Source organism: Acyrthosiphon pisum, chromosome A2 (genome assembly GCF_005508785.2).
Source record: "Acyrthosiphon pisum isolate AL4f chromosome A2, pea_aphid_22Mar2018_4r6ur, whole genome shotgun sequence".
NCBI classification, from domain to species: domain Eukaryota; kingdom Metazoa; phylum Arthropoda; class Insecta; order Hemiptera; family Aphididae; genus Acyrthosiphon; species Acyrthosiphon pisum.
Window position 1 is genome coordinate 76,103,057 of NC_042495.1, and position 1,803 is coordinate 76,104,859.

The following is a 1,803-nucleotide window of genomic DNA, read 5'->3' on the forward strand; positions in this document are numbered from 1 at the left end:
AAATTTAATACAAAGCTCCTGATATTATATTGTTACAATATCAGTTGAAAAATATTAAAAATACATAGGCACAATTTTTTTTTATAAGCATTTAAAGATCAAATTTTGACAAAATTTATTAAATTTTAATTTGAAAAATTATTTTGTATGTTAAAAATTTATAAAATGTTCAATTTTTGTATCTAAGAATTGAAAATTTATAACAAGATTCCACGTAAGTAATTAATTCTGTTACCAAAAAATCTAAAAAATACATTTACGCAGTTTATTTTTATAGTCATTTTAAGTACAAATTTGGACGAAATTACATATTAAAAACCTAGGATAACTATTTTAGTTATTTTGTTGTGATTGTATAATATTATTCGTGGGTACTTGAAACTTCTAAAGTATACTATTATATATCTATGATAGTACCACGGTTTTTTGTTGATGTATAACGCGTTATAAGTACCTAATAAATATTACGATATGATTAATTTGGAATTTATTATAGGTACCTAATATAATATTATGTCTTATACCTAGACTAACATACCGTCTCCGCTCAGAATCGTTTTTCTTATACAATGATATTATATCATTGAATTCAAATTTAATACCATCCATTATACAGTGACCCACTTGTAACCTACTGTACAGCAGAGCGAAATCCACTTACCCACCTTTTTTTCTTATTATTTTTTAACTTTTTCACTATAGATTCTGGATGTAATGGTTTTACAATGATTGAATGATGTATGTTTTTTTCTGTCCGTCTACAAAAGAAGAATTAAAAAAATTAGCTGTATTTTATGAAGAAGATTTAAATGGTAATAATTCAATAATAGAAGAGTTCCAACTGTGGCAAAGGAAACTAAAAAAATTGGAAATAAAACCAAAAAATTCAATTGATGCAATGAAGTTATGTAATGCAGACATATATCCAGGAGTTAATAAGTTATTTCAAATTTTGTCTACACTTCCTATATCTCCGGCTTCAAACGAACGGACTTTTTCATCACTAAAAAGAATTAAAACATATCTACGAAATACTGCAATATCTGAGGTAATACAATATTATTAAGACATTTTAATTTTAAAACTAATATTTGTGGTTGTTTTGTTTTAGAAAAGACTTAACGGATTGGCCATGTTAAATATTCACAGGGAAGTTGAAATCACTGTTGATGAAGTGATAGCGGAGTTGGCAAAAAAATCGAGACGACTGGAATTTATTTTATAACAATACTTATCAGTTATCATATTATGTAGTGCTAAATACAATATATATATATAATATTATATAAGACTATACTATTATTAATATATATTTTGTTCAACTTCCTCCAAAAAATTCATAAGGACGTAACTATTACAAGATATCATAGTTTATATTAATTATGTATAAACTGAGGACCCCCCCCCCCCAGAAAAATTTGAAAATACGCCACTGGATATATAATAGTATACCTACTTAAGAAGTTTCAAGTACCCACGAATAATATTATACAATCATAACAAAATAACTAAAATAGTTATTCTAGGTTTTTTTATATGTTATTTCGTCCAAATTTGAATTTAAAATTACTATAAAAATAAACTGTGCTTATGTATTTTTTAGATTTTTTGGTAACAGAATTAACTACTTACCTACGTGGAATCTTGTTTTAAATTGTCAATCCTTAGATATAAAAGTTGAACATTTTATACATTTTTAACTACAAAATAATTATTCAATTTTAAATTTGATACATTTTGTCAAAATTCGATTTTTAAATACTTATAAAAAAAAAAATGTACCTATGTATTTTTAATATTTTT

The 1,803-nt window shown here is 24.5% G+C and overlaps 1 protein-coding gene across 1 annotated transcript; it reads left to right on the forward strand.

Annotated features, from left to right (window-relative positions):
• The first annotated feature begins 736 nt into the window (after positions 1-736).
• LOC100575880 lies at positions 737-1,394 on the forward strand. The gene is made up of 2 exons (XM_003244125.2): positions 737-1,048; positions 1,112-1,394. The coding sequence occupies exons 1-2, from the start codon at positions 737-739 to the stop codon at positions 1,223-1,225; spliced, it is 426 nt and encodes a 141-aa protein (XP_003244173.1). The 3' UTR covers positions 1,226-1,394.
• Positions 1,395-1,803: the final 409 nt, after the last annotated feature.

Excerpts from the sequence above, each read along its gene's own strand:
- LOC100575880 (XM_003244125.2), top strand. The coding sequence starts at position 737 with ATGTATGTTTTTTTCTGTCCGTCTACAAAAGAAGAATTAAAAAAATTA. Across the intron at positions 1,049-1,111 it reads GAAATACTGCAATATCTGAG|AAAAGACTTAACGGATTGGC; the intron begins GTAATACAATAT and ends GTTTTGTTTTAG.